The sequence below is a fragment of the Sarcophilus harrisii genome, chromosome 1 (assembly GCF_902635505.1).
Source record: "Sarcophilus harrisii chromosome 1, mSarHar1.11, whole genome shotgun sequence".
NCBI lineage: Eukaryota > Metazoa > Chordata > Mammalia > Dasyuromorphia > Dasyuridae > Sarcophilus > Sarcophilus harrisii.
The window spans coordinates 632,682,425-632,704,772 of record NC_045426.1 but is presented as its reverse complement, the minus strand read 5'-3'; the positions used below and the strand labels follow the sequence as shown (position 1 = coordinate 632,704,772).

At 35.0% G+C, this 22,348-nt stretch overlaps 1 protein-coding gene across 3 annotated transcripts in view; it reads left to right on the top strand.

The window, feature by feature from the left end:
- Positions 1-22,348, top strand: part of TRAPPC9 (trafficking protein particle complex 9) — a 955,484-nt gene that overhangs the window by 600,545 nt on the left and 332,591 nt on the right. For all 3 annotated transcript variants that reach the window (XM_031955139.1, XM_031955089.1, XM_031955202.1), the window contains one exon: positions 15,851-16,004. In XM_031955139.1, the coding sequence (XP_031810999.1) occupies positions 15,851-16,004 (154 nt within the window). The remainder of the gene's footprint in view (positions 1-15,850; positions 16,005-22,348) is intronic.

Here is a 22,348-nt window from a genome sequence, read left to right as displayed (position 1 = left end):
GTTGCGCAGGTCATTTCCATTTACAATCATATTTCATTAGAAAATACAAAATGGGCTGATATTCTTCATAGTCAAAGAGATCCATGTGGTGCAGATAGTAATTTAAAATAGCCACCATATAGCTATCAATTATCTCAAGGTTGAAAGTTCAATGTAATTATATCTAGGCTTTTTAAAATCTAGATCCTTGATTTTTATTGAAATATCATCATTATAACTTCCCTGGTGATTTTATCAGTTGTTTAGAGACTGGTCATATGACATGATATTAAAAATCCACCTTTTTATAGAGCTTTTAGAAATAAGAATTTTTTTAAGTGCCAACTGTTGACAGTTATTTATTTTCATAGTCAGGCACAAAATTAAACCTAAAAATGAGCATTCAGTAAATGATTACACTTAACTCGTGAGTTTCAAAGACCAACAAGTGATTTCTCTTTTAAGAGAGAGAAAAAAATATTGTTATATTCCTAGGTGATATTGTTAATAATGAAGAACCTTAATTTTTAATTCAGTTCATTTCAGCATTTATCAAATGACTGTTATCAAATCCCTGGGTTAGACTCTAACTGTATAAAAAAAAGAAAAAAAAAAAGGTAGTCATCTCTGCTCTGAAAGAGCTTACATTTTACTAAAGGAATATAGGGCATGTACACAATTAAATAAGTATATATAAATTGTATTAAAATTGACTTCATATGGAAGAATGTGCTAATAATTCATGAAATAGAGAAAGAGTTCTTATAAAAGATAGCAACTGAACTGTAATTTGAAAAAAGCCAGGGAATCTAGAAAGGATGAAGGGGGAGACAGTACTACATATTGGGAACTATTTAGGAAATATCTTTAAGGGCAAAGATGAAACGTTGTGTCATGAAACTGCTGAGAGTTTGAAGGCAAGCAATATAAAATCAGACATTGAAAGGGAAGGAGAGCCAGATCGTGAAGGTTTTTATATACCAAGATGCAGATTATTTATTTATTTACTCAAGATCTAGTACATAAATGTTGAAGTGTTTGTTTGTTTTAATTTGAGTAGAAGTGAATTGTTTTAGGAATATCAAATTAACAACTACCTGGACTATGAATTGAAGAAGATTAGAGTTCAGGAGAATATTTAGAATATTTAGGAGGTTATTATAATAGTATAGGTCATGGGAGCCTGAATTAGAGTAGAGATTGTGTGAATAGACAGATACTAGGTGGTACAGATTCTGCCAGGCTCAGAATCAGGAAGGCTCAACTTCCTGAATTTAATTCTATCATCAGATTCTTACTAGCTGTTTGATCTTGGACCAGTCCCTTAACCCTGTTTGCCTCAGTTCTTCTTCTGCAAAATAAGCTGGAGAACGAAATTATAAACCACTGTATTATCTTTACCAAGAAAACCCCAAACGGGTCATAAAGAGTCAGACATGACAACAACAGCAAAATATACAAGCAGAGAACATGGGTGGACAGGAAAGATCCTGTACAAGTAGGATGTATTTATTAAACTTAACAGCTGATTGTATATGGATATTGATGAGAAAGTAAAGGATGACTCCAAAGTTGGAAATCTGAAGTACAAGTAGATAGAGAGTTTGAAAATGAATAAAAGAGAGGGATTCATTCTAGGGGCAAGTTCCTAGAATCAGGAGATAGGAAGATACAAGAGAAAGAACCTGAAATCAGCCTTGGCAAGGAAAAAATCTCCCTTAGAGACTAGGACAAAGGGAATGAAAAGCAGGATGATGGACTATTGAGGGCTGGAGTTAAAGAGAAGAGAGAAGATAGAGAGAAGGCCATCTTCTCTCAGTAAATTAGTAAGTTACTTGTCAGTAAATTAGGAGATAAGATCACTTTCTTGACAAGAAGAGATGATATAAGGTATCTTGAAGACAGAGAAAATGGCTTAGAATAGCGTTTGTGGAATCTGTGATAGAGGTCCTATTAGAGAAAAATAAAAGAATCAAAGACCTCCTTGAGAGTAGATAATCTAAATTTGTAGTGTTGAGAAAATTAAGAGAGGTTAAGAACTTAATTCACAGATTTTAATATCATAGATCTAGACCAGGAAGGAACATCAGAAATCATGCAATCTGTCCATAAGGAAACTGAAGCCAGGCAAGTTTAAGTAACTTTCTGTGGATGGGAAAGGAGGTAAGAGGCAGAGATATGAGTCAAACCTAAATCACTGGTAGTCCTATTAATATGTTCTGCCCCTGTTCTTCATCAGCTCTGTCACCTTGGGCAAGTGCCTTCATCTCACATGTAGCTATGGGAGTACTGGGATTCATTTCTGGCTCTGCAACTGCTTCCCTCTGCAGCCTTGAGTAAAGGACTGCACTTTTCTGGGCCTCATCTTTGAACTAAATGATCTCTAAGATCCTATTCATTTCTATGTCTGTAACTCAGTGGAGTCATTTCCCTTCTTGTTACCTACTTTCCTCAGCTATAATATAAGGGGTTGGGCTAAATTCTCTTCTGATTCTAACTCTCCTGTGACTGAAATGCCTCTACCTGCCTCACAGTGTGGAGTCAGGGAAGACTCATATAGCTGAAATAAAGAACTATATGAGATGGTAGGTGATCAAGTACTAAGTTGTGTAGTATAAGAGTTTAAATGCTGTTTGTGGATGTTCAAGGAAGGGAGAGATGAGTGTATATTAAAGTAAATGGTGAAGATTTCAATGGAGAGAATGGGCTTTAGCTGGGCCTTGATTTCTATACTGCTCTTAGTATATTATCTGTGATCTTAGAAAAGTCACTCAAACTATTCAGAGACTTCACTTGCTCATCTTTAAAAAGAGATGATGATAACATTTATACTGCCTACCTTACAGAACTGTTGCAAGCAAAGCACTTTGTAGACCATTAATAATAATGGTAATTGTTATTTGTGGATCGTTTTGGTCTATTTTGTCTGGAAATGCAACATTGTTGAGAACTTATACAATTATGGAAATGATTGCATACAACTTTTTTTCCCTGACACATTCCCCCACCCTCTACATTATATGCTTTTACTTAGTGATGCTTTTTCCCAAATGCCTTTTCTTTTTTGCATATCATTAACTCTGTCTTCTACATTACTGTCTTAGGAAGTTTCCAGCTTGACCACTAATTTAGTATGTTGCCTCATGCAAATCACACTCCTTCTTTGGACAATGATTGGAATAGAGGCTATCTTATGTCCTTTCTGTCTGATGTCCTGTGATTTTATATTTATCTTTAATCACTCCTGTTACTTCTGCTTTTAAGACTGTGCCAATCTCTGTTCTCCTTAAGTGACTTTGATGAGTGACATCCAGCTGTTCTGATACCTCATCAGTAGTTTGTAGGCTGGCCCTTTTTTCTTCCTCATTTACTCATTTGTATTTTATTCTTTTTGCATGCCAGTAATACCTTACTTTCCTTCAAACAACTGTCATGGGCAGACAAGCTCATTTTAGGACCAAAGTGAATGGCCTCAAAACATGATTGTTTCATTATTCATTAAAAGTCTTGTCAGTTCCCCTTTCTGATCACTAGCAAGGTTATCCATTAGAGCACAGAAGGAAACAGAGCTCTCCTTTCCCTCATGAGTATCTATGGCCTTGAATATTGTTTTGCATAATTCATCCTTTTCATGCAGATCTCTCATGTTTTATTAAAACTCTTATCTCTTCCAAGAACCTATCACCATTTGCAAGGTAAAGAAGACTTCTTTGTAACCATAGCCTTCTTTTGCTAAGTGTCTATGTACATTTATGTATTTAAGCACACTAGATGACATTGTTATTAACAATGAGCCTGTTGGAATCTTTGGAGTGTACTTGAAAGAGCAATCCAATTAAAGGATCTGGGTTTAAGTCCTGGTTTTGTATGTCTGGATGTGAGACTTTAGGTTAAGGTTTTCTTAACCTTAGTTTCTATTTCTATCTGGTGTGTGTGTGTGTATGTGTCTAATATTTGTAATGCTTAACTTAGATAGCTATTATGAGTAAAAACCTTTATGAACTTTAAAATGGTATAAAAATCTGAGTAATTATTTATTTCATAGGATTATGACCATCTAGTGAGGTAATATAAGTAAAACACATATTTATGTGATCCATTATTGTAATGTTTTTGTGGAAATGCTGGAATTCAACAAAATTAATTTTAAACAAGCATTTTTAAGTATCTACTACAGATAAAACACAGCACAGGATCCTGGAGAGATACAGGTAAATAAGTTGAGGATTACTTACCTTTAACAAATTTGCAATCAAATTGAGATAGGTAGTCATGAGGACAAATAGCCATATTACAAATTAGAATCTGGCTTGCTTCATTGAAAATGTCTGGTGAGCATTGACAAGTTCAAAGAGAAAGATCTCTTTCTCTTTGAACTTGTCAAGGCTTCTGAATGAAGAAGTATCATAATATAATAGAAATATCATTGGATTTGGAGTCAGAAGAACTGGATTTGATCCCCACTGTTTCACCTTCTACCTTTATGATCTTGAACAGATCTCTTAACTATATTGTCTTCTATATAAAGATATTAGCTAAATGTGAGTAAGAATCCTTTTGTGCAATTTTTAAATACTAGCATGGAAAAGTAACACCAGTTTGTAGGAAGTAGTAGTTACAGTTTATTCAAGACATAGCTGTTGATATGTATTAAAAGATCATTATTTGAAGGCAAATAGCAGATGCTTAATGATACTCTATCAGTTACAAGGACCACCATTTCCTGATCAGCACATCAAGTGCCCTCAGCCTAGCAGTCAGAGCAGTCACAATTTCTGAACACTCATATCCAGGACAGAAGTACCAGCAGCAAATACAACCATTCAAGAAATCATCTGCTTAGGTTAGTACTTCCAGAGACATTGAAAGATCTGTCATTATTTCCTAAAGAGTACGGGACAGCAGAGCCATTATCTAAAATTCCCCAAAGTGAGATTACATATCCACTAATACCACCAGTATATCTATCTCCAGAGCAATGATTGAAATAGCCAATATTCACACTTACATTTTCATTGAAAAAGAGCAGAAGACTAACACAGTAGAATTTGGAAATCTACTAGAAATCTAAATTCTTCTTCTCCGTCAACCTGTCCCTGTACAGTAGCTACTTCCTCTCCCTCTTCCCCCCCCCACCCCAAACACTGATGAAATGCCTCATCACTCCATCACTGAGATACTACAAATTCCTTTTTGTCAGGATGTGATTATCAGTATCAATCCATAATGAAGACAGAAGAAGCAACCTATAGGGCTCTATATTGACCACCTATTTATTCATTATTTTGCCATAGTATGTCTTGGACTGATAAAATGGGTGTATCAGGCACATGCGTTGATGCTTTGATGGATTTCTTCAGTGTGACTACTTCCTTCACTTAAATAGATCATAACTTCTTCATTTCTATTTATCTTATTCCATTCTTGACAATGTCTTTTCATAAATCCTGCACAGATGATGCACCCATTATGCTAGAAACCTTCTTCACATTCTTTTCATTTTAGGGATAATCTCATTCTCACATTTTATTGCTAATATCTTTTCATTCCCTCTTATATTTGAATTATTGAAATCAGAAAATACTCTGCTGTCTACTCATGACTAGCATAATTAATCTATTATTTCATATTTCAGAAAAGGAAAAATAAATAAAAAGTGAATGACAGTATCTACTGAGGTTTAGAGTCTATACCTTCTTAAGGAAATCTGAATTGGAAAAAGTAACTTTACATTTCAAGGAAAGAAACAGAACCTTTCTAATATTTGATTTCATAATTCAGGTTGTCTAGAAACTCAAACCTCTTGAGTCAAGTATATTCGTGTCTATAATATTTAATTCTTGTTATAAATGATGGTAGTTGGTATTGTTTCATTTTATTATTATTGGTTGATTTCCTTTTCAATATTATTGAACAAAAATCAGAATAGATAAGATATTAACCCAGTCATCCATTGTGTCAGGAAAAGATATATTTAAAAACCTTATTTCTTAGTCTATCAGGAAACTTTGTAAAGAGTCCATTGCATAAGTGCTCAGAACTGAATCAGAAAACAAGATTAGGCTAGATCACATTTGTGAAACTTCCAACTGATTACAGTGATCACAGTTTTCTCAGTCACAGAAGTCTTTTTAACATCAATATTATACATGCATTGTAGCTACAAGTCATTGAACATTATGCTTTTTCAAGAGAATATAATTTAGTTGAGAGGGGAAATGACTTATTTAGTTTCTGGTTTTGTGTCCTCAGCACTTACTACAGTGTCTGTGCTAAATAATAGGCACCTAATAAATTCTTACTGAATTTAATGAATTGGAAGAATTCAGATTATAAATAACCCAAAGAATAATGGAAATAGTGGGCCTAAATACTCTGACGCCTATTATCAGGATGGCTTCTATGGAAGAAGTGGAATGAAAGGCACTATCAAACATTAGCAAAGTGGTTGACCTAGTGATGTATTTAGAATGAAAGACAGCTTGAGTACATATCATTGACCCTGGCATTTTAGGAAATCAGAAGAAGGCTTCCAACATATTGGATTATTGTTGTTTAGACAATTTATGGCAACACATAGCCAAAAATCCCCCAGTTTGGAAAAATTCTTCTTTCTGCTGGCCCTTGTTCTGTTTACTACTCTCTCCCTCTCAGATTTGAAACCATTGCACTTTGCCACATATGTATCAACCTAAAAGCTTACAAAAACTAAATTATTAATAGCAGTTCAATAATTCTTAATTATCATATCTTCAACATGAAGTAACTCTGAAACTGGAAAGAAAGATTGGAAACTTAAGATCACAGGTGAAGCGCTAGAAGCAAAATTAAAAGTCATGGTATCCAGTCTTGTCTTTTTATGAATATCAAGATGTTGACACTTTTCAGGTGTCACACTCTTTTAGCTAGGTCTTTCCAAATCCCAGTCTAGTTCTATTTTTTTTTTCTCTATTATACCATGCTGTTTTTTTCTGGATCCTTTAGCTTCACTTCTCCTTCATTACGTGAATCTCTGCTATATTGCATGCTTTTGATGTAGTTGTCTCCTTAAAGGCCTCTAGTGTTTGGGAATTTACCATCTCAAAAGTACACATCGCTTTTCTTTGTTAGATAACTCCAGTTGTTAAAATGTCTTTATGATGAGCTGAAATCCACCTAATACTGGTGATAGTTGTCCTTTGTCAGGCAAAGAATAAATCCAGTTTAATGGAAACATAGCCATAGTTATCATTAACATCCTTATAGCACTTTAATATTTATGAAACTTTTTTTTATTTCATATGAATTTCAAAATTGCCTTTAGAGAACAACTATATGTATTATCCTCATTTTACAGTTAAGTGAGCTGAAATTTGGAGAAGTTGAATGACTTGTCCAAGTCACATAATAATTAATTCTGTTAAATGCAGAATTTAAACTCATATCTTCTTGAATAAGAAATAATTCTAGGTCCAGGGTCAGAAAACCTTCTTTCAAGTTCTAGCTATGTGATTTAGAGTAAGTTATTTTACCTCTATAAATTCAATTTCCTCATTAATAAAATGGGAATAAAACTTAAACTACCTGTCACACGTGGTTGCTAACAGGACCAATGAGAAAATTCATGTCAAAGTCTTTTAAACACCAAGTATCATGTAAACATCAAGGATTATTACAATATTACTCCTACATGTGTGATATTAATCAAAATATTATAGCAAGAAGTATCACAGAAATAAGGACCACTCTAATGTAACCTTTTCTCAGTTGGCTTACAATTTTACTCTAACCATATTCCTTGAACTACGTTTTGGAGAAAAAAAAGGAAACCTTTATTTGAATACCTTTTTAAGTGATTGAAAGGTGAAAGTCATTAGTTCCTTTTGGGTTTCATAGTAGAGGTCTTGAACTTATCTTGACCTTTTTAGTGAAACAGGAAATGTTCTGACCTTTATCTTTAGGGCAATTCCATGTTTTACATCGATATTTAGAAGGATGGAAAATATCTACTTCTTTAGAGGAGGTGGGAAACCAAGTTTCCTGTTTGCTACTAAATCAAATTAATCCCTATGGACCTACACACATTCATTTGTCCACAAGAGTTTTCACATATTACTATAAATGGATAAGTGGTTCTCTGAGAAGGAATGATTTATTGACATAGAACCTAGACTGAGGAAACTATTGATAATGCTTTTGTGAGTTTAAATTTAGAATTGTAGAAAGTAAAATGTGGAAGGAATCTTAAAACTGTTTGAGTTCAGAATAGAAAACATTAAGAGTTTTTGGTGAAATCTAGAATATTGGAGCTCAGAGACCTAAGGATATAGAATGTCATTTTAGGGAAGAGCCAGAAGGGAACATCAAGTTTATCTAGTTCCACCCACTCATTTTATAAATGTATAATAAAAAACTCATGAGGTTAAATAGTTTGCTAATGATCACACATCTAGTAAATAGCAGAGCTAAGATTCAATCCCAGATCTAAAATTTTAGTTCCAGTAATCTTTTCCTTATAGTTTCCTCCCTGCATAGGAAGAAATGCTGTAAAGGAAGTACCGACTTGCTCTAGAGCATACGATGAAATGTGCAAAACTTAGATTTGAACACAAATTTTTTTCTTTTCATTCCAGTGTTCATATTGTTGTCATATTAGTCAGTTAATTGACAAGTGCATGATATAAATTTATTATCTGCCAGGAACTCTGCTAAATACTGGAGATAAAATGAAGTAAAAAACATCTGACCTTAGTGAGCTTATATTTTAATGGATTATATATAAAGGAAAGCAAGCATTGAATAAGATAGGAATTAGGAGCAAAAACATATTGGGCAGGAGTAGGGAAAGGCAATATTAATATGGCAAAGTAAAGGGACAAGTGAACCAGTATGTCTCACAATAGAGTACATGAAGGGTAATGTGTAAAGATAGTAAAAATATGTTGTAAAGAATTTTAAATAACAATCAAAGGAGTTTATATTTGATCCTTGAGATTGTAAATAGCCATTAAATATTATTGGGTTGGAAAGTTACAATGTCAGGGGTATTATTTGGGAAAATAGCTTTGGGAATGGTTGGACTAGGGAGAGATTAGGGAGTATGAATATCATTTAGGAAGCTATTATGGTAGTCTAGGAAAGAGATGATGAGGGTCTAAATTACATTCTGGCTTTGTGAATGGAAGATGGAAGTATATGTGAGAGATGTTATAGACAAAGAAACATTAAGGTTTAGTAAGTCGTTAGATAGTTATATTGCTTGAGAGGAAAAAGCTGAACATGACACTGAGATTTTGAGCTTAAGTAGTAAGAAAGTTGGCATTGCTTTCAAAAGGAAGAAAGTAGTTTTTGAAAGGTTGCCTCTTCGGCAAGCGTTTTCTGTTTTAGACATGTCAGAAATTCATAAACCAATATTTATTAAACCTTTATAAGTGAGAAGCAAATGTATTTAAGTTCTGGGGAAATAAAGAAATATAAAAAGCAGATTCTGTCCTCAAGAAGAAACATTTCAGTAGGGGAGATCATACAATCATTATATATACAGGATAAATTGTAGGTAATTCAGAAAGAAGTTATCAATAATTGGAAAGACTGTGATTTTTTTACAAAAGTATGATTTGAGCTAAGTTTTTCCCCCCCTTGGCTGAGACAGTCTAGGTTAAGTGACTTGCCCAGGGTCACACAGCTAAGAAATATTAAGCAGCTGAGGACAACTCAGGTCCTCCTGACTTCAGGGCTGGTGCTTTATTCAATGCACCATCTAGCTGCTCCTGATTGAAGCCTTAAAGAAAAGAAGTGAACAGATATAAATAGGGATATGTTGAAGATAGAAATGACTGGACTTGGCAGCCAGTTGGATATGAGAGGTGAATGTGTTAGGAGATGAGGAAGAAACAGGGAAAATAAATATACTCCCTATAGTAATAGGGAAACTGGAAACAGAAGTGAGAAAGCAAGATAGTAGAGAGGGAGCAGAGAAGAGAGCTTTTGGGGCACCAATGGTTATTAGGGAAATCTGGATAAAAATCCAGTAAAGAAGTCTGAAAATGAGAAGTTAAAAGGAAGGCTAAGAGAGAGCAATGTCACAAAAACCTGGAGTTGAGAGAGTATTCAGAAAAAGGAGAATGCTCTATAGTGTCAAAAACTACAGAGAGAACAAAAAGAGATTAAGAAAAAATGTTAGATGTGCAAGTTGTGAACATTGGCAACTTTGGGAAAAGCAATTTCAGTTTTATGTTAAGGTCAGAAGCCAGATTGCAGAGAGTTAAGAAAAGAGTTAGAGGAAAGGAAGTGGAGGAACAGAATATAGGTGGCCCTTTCTAGAAGTTTAGCTGAAAAGGGGAAGAACATATAAAATGACAGCTAGTGCAGGTGGTTGGATCAGCTGGGAATTTTTTCAGAAAAAGGGGCATCTGAGTAAGCTGGTCAGTAGCATGCTGCTAAGCAGCCTCGTGACAAGAGGAAATTGAAGATTAGTAACAGAACAGAGATGATAAAGGGGATAATTTGTGGAAATTAGTATGGCAGAAACTAGGCATTGACCCACACTTAACACCGTACACCAAGATAAGGTCAAAATGGGTTCATGATCTAGGCATAAAGAATGATATTATAAATAAATTGGAAGAGCATAGGATAGTTTACCTCTCAGACCTGTGGAAGAGGAAGGAATTTATGACCAAAGAAGAACTAGAGATCACTATTGACTAAAAAATAGAAAATTTTGATTATATCAAATTGAAAAGTTTTTGTAGAAACAAAACTAATGCAGGCAAGATTAGAAGAGAAACTGTAAACTGGGAAAACATTTTTACAGTCAAAGGTTCTAATAAAGGACTCATTTCCAAAATATATAGAGAATTGACTCTAATTTATAAGAAATCAAGCCATTTTCCAATTGATAAATGTCAAAGGATATGAACAGACAATTTTCAGATGATGAAATTGAAACTATTATCACTCATATGAAAGTGTTCCAATTCACTATTGATCAGAGAAATGCAAATTAAGACAACTCTGAGATACCACTACACACCTGTCAGATTGGCTAGAATGACAGGGAAAGATAACGCGGAATGTTGGAGGGGATGTGGGAAAACAGGGACACTGATATATTGTTGGTGGATTTGTGAACACATCCAGCCATTCTGGAGAGCAATTTGAAACTATGTTCAAAAAGTTATCAAACTGTGCATACCCTTTGATCCAGCAGTGTCTCTACTGGGTTTATACCCCAAAGAGATAGTAAAGAAGGGAAAGGGACCTGTATGTGCCAAAATGTTTGTGGCAGCCCTGTTTGTAGTGGCTAGAAGCTGGAAAATGAATGGATGCCCATCAATTTGAGAGTGGTTGAGTAAATTGTGGTATATGAATGTTATGGAATATTATTGTTCTGTAAGAAATGACCAGCAGGATGAATACAGAGAGGATTGGCAAGACTTACATGAACTGATGCTGAGTGAAATGAGCAGAACCAGGAGATCATTATATACCTCAACAATGATATTGTATGAGGATGTATTCTGATGGAAGTGGATTTCTTCGACAAAGAGAAGATCTAGCTCAGTTTCAATTGATCAAGGATGGGCAGAAGCAGCTATACCCAAAGAAAGAATACTAGGAAATGAATGTAAACTGCTTGCATTTTTGTTCTTCTTCCCGGGTTATTTATACCTTCTAAATCCAATTCTCCCTGAGCAACAAGAGAACTGTTCGGTTCTGCACACATATATTGTATCCAAGATCTACTGTAACCTATTTAACATGTATAGGACTGCTTGCTGTCTGGGGGAGGAGGTGGAAGGAGGGAGGGGAAAAATCGGAACAGAAGTGAGTGCAAGGGATAATGTTGTAAAAAATTACCCTGGCAGGGGTTCTTTCAGTAAAAAGTTATTTAAAAAAAAGAAATAAAATGAAAAATGCAGAATAGATGATTAAAAAAAGGGGGGGGGCAATTTGCTATATAGAAGATGGGATGGAATGAAATTAAGGGTGCGCCTAAAAGAATTTTCCTTGGCAAAGATGGGTCACCTTTGCATCTAAGACAAAGGTGAAGAAATCAGTGGAGAGGTTATTATGATGAATCTAAGTAGCCTATAGAATATCCAATTTGAATTGGCCAATTGACAGCTACTAGGGTCATAATGGATTTCAAGAGAGTCTGATGTTGGATTTAAAGAACCAAGAATCATCTGCATAGAAAAGTTAATTACCCTCAGGGGCTGATGAGATCACCAAGTTAGATAGTATAGAGAGCCTAGAGAAGAGGGTCAGGACATAGATGGGGGAATTAATAATTAATTAGCAAGTGAGACATGATTGATGATCCCAAAGGAGACTAAGATTGAGTGGTCAGACCTATATGTTCAGAAATAGTTATTGCAGCTATTTTTGTGGTAACAGAATTGGAAATTGAAATGTTCAACAAGTGGGGATTAACTGAACAAACTATGGGTATATAATTGTGATAGAAAACTATTCTCCTATAAGAGATGAGGAGGAGACTGGTTTCAGGAAAACTTGAGAAAACATATGTGAGCTGATGCAAAGTGAAATGAGCAGATCCAGGAGAACATTGTACACAGAAACAGCAACATTGTAATGATGATCAACTATGAAGGACTTATCTACTCTGATCAAGACAGTAATCCAAAACAATTCCAAAGGAGTGCTGAAAAATGCTATTCAGTTCCAGAGAAAGTACTGATAAACTCCGAGTATAGATTGAAGCGTATTTTTTTAACTTTCTTTTTCTTATTTTTTACCTCCAATGGCTAATATGGAAATATGTTTTGCATGACTTTACTTACCTTCTCAATGGGTGGAAGAGGGACATTGGCAGCACTGGAGAGATCAGTTTCAGGTCAGAAGTCAAATTACTGAAGATTTAGAAAAGAGTGATTAGAGAACTAGAGACACAAAGTTTATATATATACACACACACACCCCATAGCTCCTCTTTCCACCCCAGCACTTCAAGTCTAACACTGTTTTCTTTGCCCATGAGTAAAAAGCTTTTGATACATATTGGTCTGATACATTAATTTGCAAACAAGGTGCCAGCCAGCATGAACAGAGTTTCTTTATCTGGGAGTTACATTTACCAATAAAATCACAAATATAGATGTACTTCTATTAGAATTAGACAACTATTAGTATCACTAACATTTATGTAATACTTTAATGTTTATAAAGCACTTTATGAATATCATTTAATTTGATCTTCATAAAAGTCCTATGAGGTAGATGCTATGAGTTTTAGTGACTTGTTTAGAGTTGTGCAGCTAGTTAAGTGTCTGAGGTGTGTTTTGAACTCAAGTTCTCCTGATTCCAAGGCCAGCACTCTGTCTATTGTGCCAACTAGCTGCTTCCTGAGACCAAAGTAAATATACTTTTATACTATAAATGTATCAGGGAAGTGCAACCAAAATGTCCTGAGAAAAAATGTTACCCACTGAGGAGCATCAGAAACTTTAGGCATTAGGTAGCTTTAATTTTAAGATTTAAAGAGTGGGGAGAAATTCAAAAAGGAAGAAAAGAAAAAAGACTTATGGTCTTATATGGTATAATAAAAAGAGTACTTCCATAGAAGTTGGGATATCTGGGTTTGAAACCTCTCTCTGTGAACTTTAGAAAGTCCTTTATCTCTTTTTTTTCTTTTTTTTTGCCAAGCATATGCTTTTTAATTTTTTTTTTCATTTTGAAAAAAATTTCTTTACAACATTATCCCTTGCACTCACTTCTGTTCTGATTTTTTCCCTCCCCCAGATGGTAAGCAGTCCTATACATGTTAAATATGTCGCAGTATATTCTAGATACACTATATGTGTTCAAAACTGTACAGTTCTCTTGTTGCACAGGAAGAATTGGATTCAGAAGGTAAAAATAACCTGGGAAGAAAAATCAAAATGCAAACAGTTTACATTCATTTCCCAGTGTTCTTTCTTTGGGTGTAGCTGCTTCTGTCCATCATTGATCAATTGAAACTGAATTAGATCTTCTCTTTGTCGAAGAAATCTACTTCTGTCAGAATACATCCTCATACAGTATCGTTGTTGAAGTATATAATGATCTCCTGGTTCTGCTCATTTCACTTAGCATCAGTTCATGTAAGTCTCTTCAATCCTCTCTGTATTCATCCTGCTGGTCATTTCTTACAGAACAATAATATTCCATAACATTCATATACCACAATTTACCCAACCATTCTCCAATTGAAGGGCATCCATTCATTTTCCAGTTTCTAGCCACTACAAACAGGGCTGCCACAAACATTTTGGACATACAGATCCCTTTCCCTTCTTTAGTATCTCTTTGGAGTATAAGCCCAGTAGTAGCACTGCTGGATCAAAGGCTATGCACAGTTTGATAACTTTTTGGGCATAATTGCAGATTGCTCTCCAGAATGGTTGGATTCGTTCACAACTCCACCAACAATGCATCAGTGTCTCAGTTTTCCCACATCCCCTCCAACATTCATCATTATTTTTTCCTGTCATCTTAGCTAATCTGACAAGTGTATAGTGGTATCTCAGAGTTGTCTTAATTTGCATTTCTCTGATCAATAGTGATTTGGAACACTCATATGAGTGGAATTAGTTTCAATTTCATCATCTGAAAATTGTCTGTTCATATCCTTTGACCATTTATCAATTGGAGAATGGTTTGATTTCTTATAAATTAGAGTCAATTCTCTATATATTTTGGAAATGAAACCTTTATCAGAACCTTTAACTGTGAAGATGTTTTCCCAGTTTGTTACTTCCCTTCTAATCTTGTCTGCATTAGTTTTGTTTGTACAAAGGCTTTTTAATTTGATATAATCAAAATTTTCTATTTTATGATCAATAATATCTCTAGTTCATCTTTGGTCACAAAATCCTTCCTCCTCCACAAGTCTGAGAGCTAAACTATCATATATTCCTCTAATATTTCATTCTTTATTCCTAAGTCATGGACCCATTTTAATCTTATCTTGGTATACAGTGTTAAGTGTGGGTCCATGCCTAATTTCTGCCATACTAATTTCCAGTTTTCCCAGCAGTTTTTGTCAAATAATGAATTCTTATCCCAAAAGTTAAGATCTTTCGGTTTGTCAAACACTAGATTGCTATAGTTGACTATTTTGTCTTTTGAACCTAACCTATTCCACTGATCAACTAATCTATTTCTTAGCCAATACCAAATAGGTTTGGTGACTGCTGGAAAGTCCTTTATCTCAATGTCAAAAGAGCATAATAGTATTGAACTACTCACCTAATATATGATGATTACAAGGAAAGAGCTTTATAAACCTTTAAACAATATGTTTATATTGGTTTTTATTGTTGCTGAATTATGATTTGAATCAGAGGAAGTGCTACCCATACTAACAAAATCATGAATCTTTGAAGTATCTGAAGCATATAAGGTGAAGTTTCTTTTATTTCTTTGCAAAATGGAGATTACTCTGAGGAACTTTTAGTGTTTCCTTTAATCACACATCAGCTTACTTGTGTGAATTTTCAACTGTATCTTAGTTTCCAAGTAGGATCTCAGTTGTTCAAATTTAAAGGTAAATGATTGGTAGTTATGTTATTTCTTATTATTTAAATAAATGCTATGAATTAATGAAAGAGAAATGGAATACCTTGAGAAGTATTCTTTTTCTCCCTTTGGTCTTCAAGTAAAGACATGAAAATCACTTTTTGTATGTTTTATGGGAATTGTGGTGGCTTATGAGTTGGTCTAGATTGCCACTGAAGTCCCTTCTAAATTTCAATTATCTCATTCTGTGAATAGTCGTTAACAGTTCATTATATTGTCTAATGCTGATCTTGACCAACTTATTTAAGGGAAATAATTTTTCTGATTCATTCTTCTTTTGTTTTTCTCCTGCTATCCCTTCTTGCAGAATGGCGATTCAAGTAGACAAGTTCAACTTTGAGAGTTTCCCAGAGTCTCCTGCAGAAAGAACTCAGTTTACAAACCCCAAACAGCTTGAAGAGGAGAGGCAGGAAGCTCGGGGTCTGGAGATCAACAGCAAGTTAGACATCCACTGGAATATCATATCCTTTGAGAGGTGACAAAATGGATTGTTAATGAAAAATACCAGTTTACTGAGTATTAAATTTAATACCAATTTTATAAGTGTTTGGGTTCTTGAAAGGGAAACCAAATAAGCTATTTAATTATAGATTTCTAACTATTGCTTATATTATAAATAACCCAGAAATGTCATGATGGGAAGGTCTACAAAAAATAGATGTTGGTTTTTTTTTTCTTTAAATCATAACATTTTTAAGGTTGCATATAATGAAATATTGGTTTGGGGGGTTTTATAGTCTCTGATTTAGAGAAAAATAATTATTGCCAATTCTGGTTTTAGTAATTTGTGGTCAAGGGAATTCCTATTCAGGTATGTGCTACATTGAAGTCTTTTCCAGTGTTGAAATTCTTTAATTCTAATAGTCATTTGTCTTCTTTATGGCTTTAGGGAGGGGAGACTGCCTTGTAAAGGGGAAAGAGCATTTGACCAAGACAAAAAAACCCTACAATTGGTTGTATGGTATTGATAAACTCTTTAGGCATTTTTGCCTTTAGTGTTATAATCTTTCAAATAAAGAAATTGGACTAGATAATCTCTAATGTTCCTTTAACCACTGTTTAATTTTTATTTTAATATTTTAAAATTTTAATCGTGTGAATTTTAATCATTTAATCTCTTTAGTCCTTTAAGATTAAAGTATAACCCCCATGCAACTACTGAGAAAGAAAACTGTCAGTGGATGAACCCATATATAAGAACAGATTTAAAAAAATTTTATTTTTATATTTTTTAATAGTTTTTTATTTACAAGTTATATGCCTGGGTAATTTTACAACATTGACAATTGCCAAACCTTTTGTTCCAAATTTTTCCCCTCCTTCCTCCCAAGTCTCCCCTGGATGGCAGGATGACCAGTAGATGTTAAATATATTAAAGTACAAATTAGATATACAATAAGTATACATGACCAAACCGTTATTTTGCTAAACAAAAAGAATTGGACTCTGAAATATTGTACAATTAGCTTGTAAAGGAAATCCAAAATGCAGGCAGGCAAAAATATAGGGATTGGGAATTCAATGTAATGGTTCTTATTCATTTCCCAGTGTTTTTTTGCTGGGCGTAGCTGGTTCTGTTCATTAGTGCTCCATTGGAACTGATTAGTTTCATCTCATTGCTGGAGATGGCCACATCCATCAGAATTGATCATCATATAGTATTGTTGTTGAAGTATATAATGATCTCCTGGCCCTGCTCGTTTCACTCAGCATCAGTTCATGTAAGTCTCTCCAGGCCTTTCTGAAATCATCCTGTTGGTCATTTCTTGCAGAACAATAATATTCCATAATATTCATATACCACAATTTATTCAGCCATTCTCCAATTGATGGGCATCTACTCATTTTCCACTTTCTGGCCACTACAAAGTGGGCTGCCACAAACATTCGTGTACATACAGGTCCCTTTCCCTTCTTTATGATGTATAAGAATAGATTTTTACAAATGTCCCCATATATTTTCAATAGTGAAGATTTGGCCATAATATGATAGTAATTATAAAAGCTAACATTTATATAGTATTTTAAGGTTTATAAAGATTTATCAATTGATTCTTTAAGTGGAAAAGGAAAGGCTTTAGGGGAAACATAATAACTGTCTTCAAGTATTTGAAGGCTGTCTTTTTAAAGATAAACTAGACTTGTTTTACATGATCTTTGAGATATACCAAAACTTGGAAGTTGTAAAGAACTTTTAGTTGAGTATGAGAAAAATCCTCCTAATATTGAGAACTGCTCACAAGTAGAATGGATTATCTCCCTAAAGGTCTTCAGAAAGAAGATAGTTTGGTCCTTCTCAGTAATATAGCATGGAATTAGTTTTTTTCCAGGACTCTGGGGACTCCTTAAGCCCTGATTTTCTCTGACTCAATGAATGTTAAACCTGAGAAGGATTTCACAGATTTTCGAGCCCACAATATAGTAATGCAGATTTTGTAACAAAGACCATTCACCCAGATGAGAGTGCTGTACTTTTGAAAGAGATACTCTCTTTTGGAAGTGGTACACTCTGGACATTGCTACTATTCATAGAATATCTTGAAACCTTTTGGGGAGATTAACATTGGAAATGATCTCAAGTGGCTCAAAATAGGTCCCCTTCATTTATAGTTACAATTTATTTTTGTCATTGTTGGTTTGGGAAGGGAGGGTCTGAGTACATTGAAAACACTGTTTAGTAATCTTTTAAAATTCATTAAGCTTGGCTTTGTAGGGTCAGAAATTGTCTTAATTCTAGCACTGATTTTTCAGAAAGTTGTTGCACAGCCTGGCCTAAGTCCCTTCCATTCTTTAAGACTCAATTTAAAATGAAGGTTGTAGGCAGTGATTTCTAAGGTACTTTCTGGACTTTATCATTCTAATTACTTTTAAAATGTCATTTAATTCTTTAAAAATGCCATGTGAAAAGCAACCATTTATTAAATGCACAGTGTACTGTGTCTGGGACTGATGCTGAAGAAATGTAACAATAATTGCTCCTCCAAAGGAGTTTACAAACTATGAAGTAAAATAAGCATATGTGGTACATTTTCTATTGAAGTGGCCCAAAATAGTCATATGAAATATTTGAGAAAGGTTTACTTTCAGTCAGGGATCATGAAAGGCTTAATAGAGGAGGTGACACCTAAATTCAGTCTTGAAGAAAGTGAGGATATGGCAAAGGATAATGAAGGAGAAGGGAACTCAGCGGGTTGCTGGTGGTGAGAGAGATCATTCCAAGTACGTTGGAAAGTATTTGCACAGACATGGAGTCAGTAGAACATAGTATGAGATTACAGAATGGCTTGTACTTAATTTATTGAGAAATTGATTACAAAAGTGATGAACTTTCCTAGGCAACCAAGACCTGAGATTAACAGTGGAGGCATCCTTGAATTCCTTGGGGATAACCTCTTCTTACCATATAAGCCAGAAAATTTCAATCAGCTTTATATGAGCAAGATATCCTCAGTTGTAATGTTCTGGTTGGTTTTCTGGAGGTCTCTGGACCAGCCTTTTCAGCAAACTAATCACCACAAGAATAGCCAAATCCTTTCTTATCTCCTTCAAAGTCTTGTCTCTTTGCCTGGGGCTTCCACTAGCTTTCTTGGATGCCTTCCAAAGTCTTGGTTTCAGTGGAGAAGAGAAGGAGGAGAAGCCTGCCATCAAGGCATGTAAGATGGAATGAATCTGTCTCCTTGGCTCTGAGAGCTTGAGCTCCTGCTTCCAGTCCTCTGTCTTCTCTGGCTCTGACCCTGGCTGAGTTTGTCCCAGCTTATGTGCTCTCTTATAATTAGATCATTTACAGTATACTGAGTATGAACCAATCATTATATCACTAAGGAACCATTATTTGTGGTAAGATTAAATCAATCTTACTGAACTAGAGAACTATTAATCACCATGCTGAACTAGATCACCATTGTCTTATCAATTCCATTGAGTTAGCACTTTGTAAGAATCCTTGTTTCAAGTACAGAGTTCTGGCCCATAACACTATATCTTGTAAAATTTCAGCTGGAAAAGAATCAGCCCCAGGTTCTTTGTCACACAAAAGGAGCCAAAAGCCTGAAGCAAACGGTCAGTGACTTGAGAATACTAGGAAAGTGTTCAGCCTATTTTTCTAGGAGCTTGTCCTTATCACTAATCAATGTGGATCCATCAGCATTAACTAGTTGAGATGTACCATGGATCCTTTGGCTAAAAAATAGACATCAGAATATCATAAAAGTAATTTAGATTGTTACTATAAGCATAAAATGGAATTTCATCTACCTTCTTACTGAGCCAAAAATCCTGCAGCTCACTAAGCTCCACTTGTACTTTACTTTTCATGAAATTAAAATGCTGCCTACTTAGAGATGAATACATTGTCCTGCTGGTATAACATGTGGAGTTCTCATTTTTCACTTAGCAGCTTCAGAATTTCCCTATCATTTTTGTCAAACCAAGATGTTTGTGAGCAAATGCAGTGCTGTACACCAGATTTCTGAAAGCTGCCCAGTCCTTTTCTCCTTCACTGCTTGCCATTTGTGTGTTGGCTCAACTTTCCCTCCATGTTAGCAACAAACTGTTCTACTCAGAGAGACTCTCTAATCTGTTTATATTAATTCTTTTGGTAGTCATTTTGTCTTGGGATTACCACTTTTGTTGAATATGAATATCTACCTTGAAGAAAATAAAATTTGATCAGTCCAGCTTTCCATGCCACATGTTTCCTTGTCACGCTCACATCTTGTCCATTTCTTCTCCTCGCAATCACATAGTCTAATAAATGCCAATATTGGTTGTAAAGGTGCGTCCATGAGGTTTTATTGTATTTGGGTAAATGGAAGACAGGGTTGATGATGACTATTGCTGTTGCTATTTCCAGTTCCTTTCCTCTCAAGAACTCTGCCTTGTCTGGTCATCTGAATCTACTCTAGCATCCAAATCACCTAGAATTATGCTTATCCTCTTTTGGTACATCTGTGATCAGGATCTCCAGAATGCTTCCACATTTGTTGAATTAATATTCAGCTTGGAGAGGATAAGTCTATGATCAGTCCAGCACTCTGCACCACACATTGTCTTGGTCACTCTCACATCCTGTCCGTCTCTGCTCCATACAATCACATAGTCTATTAAATGCCAATGTTTGTTGCAAGGGTACATCCATGAAGCTTTATTGCATTTAGGCAAATGGAATACAATATTGGTGATGAGAAGGTCATGAGATGCACAGGTCTTCAGTATAAATGACCATTGCTGTTACTGTTTCCAACTCCATTCCTCCCAAGGACTCCCTTCCATGGCTGGTAGTCTGAGTCTTCTCTAGCACTAAAATTATACAGAATTATAAACTTATCTTCTTTTGACACATTGAGGATAAAGGTCTCCAGATCTTTATACAGTTTTTCTCCAACCTCATCAGGATTCATCATTGTGGAAACAGAAGAACTAATAATGATGGTGTAGCATATTCCTGCAAGTGGCAATCATATTGTCATGAGCCTGTCATACTTCTTTTAGTAGGCATACAAGTTTGTTGAATTTCTGATTTGCATTTTGATTGCAAAACCTACACCAGCTTCACGGCACTCCCCTTCACTATACCCATTCCAGAAAAATATGTGTCCATCTCTGACTTCAAAAAGGTGGCCTTCATTTGCCAGCTTGTTTCACTCAGGGCTGCTATTTGGATGTAATATCTGCTGAGTTCTTTCTTAGCAAGAACTGTTCGTATTTCAGATCCACTGAGTTCTCTAAGTGTGCACACTTTCCAGAATGCTGCCAGATCCCACCACTGCTTTCCATGAGAAGATGACTTTATGGTCTAGACTGCCTGTGTGACTATGTGCCATTCTACCTGCCAGACTGTGTGCCAGTCTATCTGTATCTGCTACTCTCTCTTCCAGGGTCCTCACAGTCCAGTGGCAGGACAGTCAAGACAAATAGTGATAGCTCTAGATGCAACAAATGACCTTGGTGTTTTCAATCTCTAACCAAGTTCTAAGCACTCCATAGCATCTGCTTCAACTGCCTTCATGGCCATTGGAACAAGTTGTTCTCAACTGTCCATTCCACCAGAGTAAGTCTTTCATATTTGAAGTAGATGACTCTCTAACTTAACTGAGGTTATTCTTTCTATTGAAATGGTTTACCAGAGTGTGGCTGCTGTGCATGCTATAGCTTCTTAGAGCCACAGGTGAGAGTTAGGTAAATCAGGTAGATACGAATGGTGGAAAGAAGGAAAAGGGTTCAGCAGCCCTTTCTCCAGAAGTACTAGTCTTCCCTGGTCATTCTTATATCGTATCTGAAAAAATATTTTGGAGGCCAAACCAATAGATTTTGGTAATTGATTGGATGTTGGATACTATTCTTAAGAATGAAATTCTGAAGTCATAGAGAAATAATTCTGAAAAGGAATGGAAAAACGAATGTCCTAAAAAATGGAAGTCAAAAAAATTTTAAACTTTAATTTTATATTAAAATTAAAATATGTTAAATTGTATTTTAAAGAGCATGTACAAAAAGTGACAGACAATGTAGATAGCAGAGAATGATTATAACATTATAATATGGCATAGCCCTATAAGAACAGTATGGCAATTACTATAGTATTTCTACTAAGAATAGTAAGGATTTCTAAAACGCAGAATGAGATGGCAAGGAAAACTAAGAATAATAAATATTTTTCAATTATTTATTATTTTTAGTGATAATCCAGGTGAGAGAGTGGAGCTAGGAGGCATAGGCTACTTTTCATAGACATTTGTTATTGAAAAATAGTTGGTAAATGGGGCCATAGTTTAGGAATTGATGCAGTCAAAATCTGTAACCATTG